General features: G+C 65.3%; 1 protein-coding gene across 1 annotated transcript in view; it reads left to right on the top strand.

The window, feature by feature from the left end:
* LOC113942199 (EVI5-like protein) overlaps window positions 1-560 on the top strand; it is a gene marked incomplete at its 3' end in the record, with an annotated part of 2,130 nt that extends 1,570 nt beyond the window's left edge. Inside the window, exons 3-4 of the mRNA XM_027633338.1 lie at window positions 222-365; window positions 452-560. Of these exons, the coding sequence (XP_027489139.1) occupies window positions 222-365; window positions 452-560 (253 nt within the window). The remainder of the gene's footprint in view (window positions 1-221; window positions 366-451) is intronic.
* Between the last annotated feature and the right edge of the window lie 56 nt (window positions 561-616).

Raw genomic sequence — 616 nt, 5'->3', positions numbered from 1 at the left:
AGTTCCTGGGACACCCCAGAACCATCCCTGAGATCCCAAAAGGCCCATCCCTGAGATAGTTCCTGGGACACCCCAGAACCATCCCTGAGACAGTTCCTGGGACACCCCAGGCCCATCCCTGAGATCCCAAAAGGCCCATCCCTGAGACAGTTCCCGGGACACCCCAGGCCCACCCCTGAGCCCCCCAGTCCCCTCATCCCCCCGTCCCTCCTCCCTGGCAGGAGCAGCTGCCGGAGCTGAGCGGGCACTTCCGCGCCCAGAGCTTCCTGACCTCCATGTACGCGTCCTCCTGGTTCCTCACCCTCTTCCTCACCACCTTCCCCCTGCCCGTGGCCACGCGCGTCTTCGACGTCTTCATGGACGAGGTAACGGCCCCGAAAAACGGCCCTGGGCTGCTTTTTGGGGGATGGCAAACCCCAAACCCCCAAAGCCCACGGGGTGGGTGCCGCAGGGGCTGGAGGTCGTGTTCCGTGTGGGGCTGGCGCTGCTGCAGCTCAACCAGGCCGAGCTGGTCCAGCTGGACATGGAGGGCATGTCCCAGGTACCGGGGGGCTTCTGGGGTGGGTGGGACCAGGGGGAGCAGTTTTGGGGTGGGTTTGACCAGGGGGAGCAGTTT

Source organism: Corapipo altera, unplaced genomic scaffold (assembly GCF_003945725.1).
Source record: "Corapipo altera isolate COAL_440 unplaced genomic scaffold, ASM394572v1 56077, whole genome shotgun sequence".
NCBI lineage: Eukaryota > Metazoa > Chordata > Aves > Passeriformes > Pipridae > Corapipo > Corapipo altera.
This window is presented reverse-complemented; position numbering and strand designations above follow the sequence as displayed.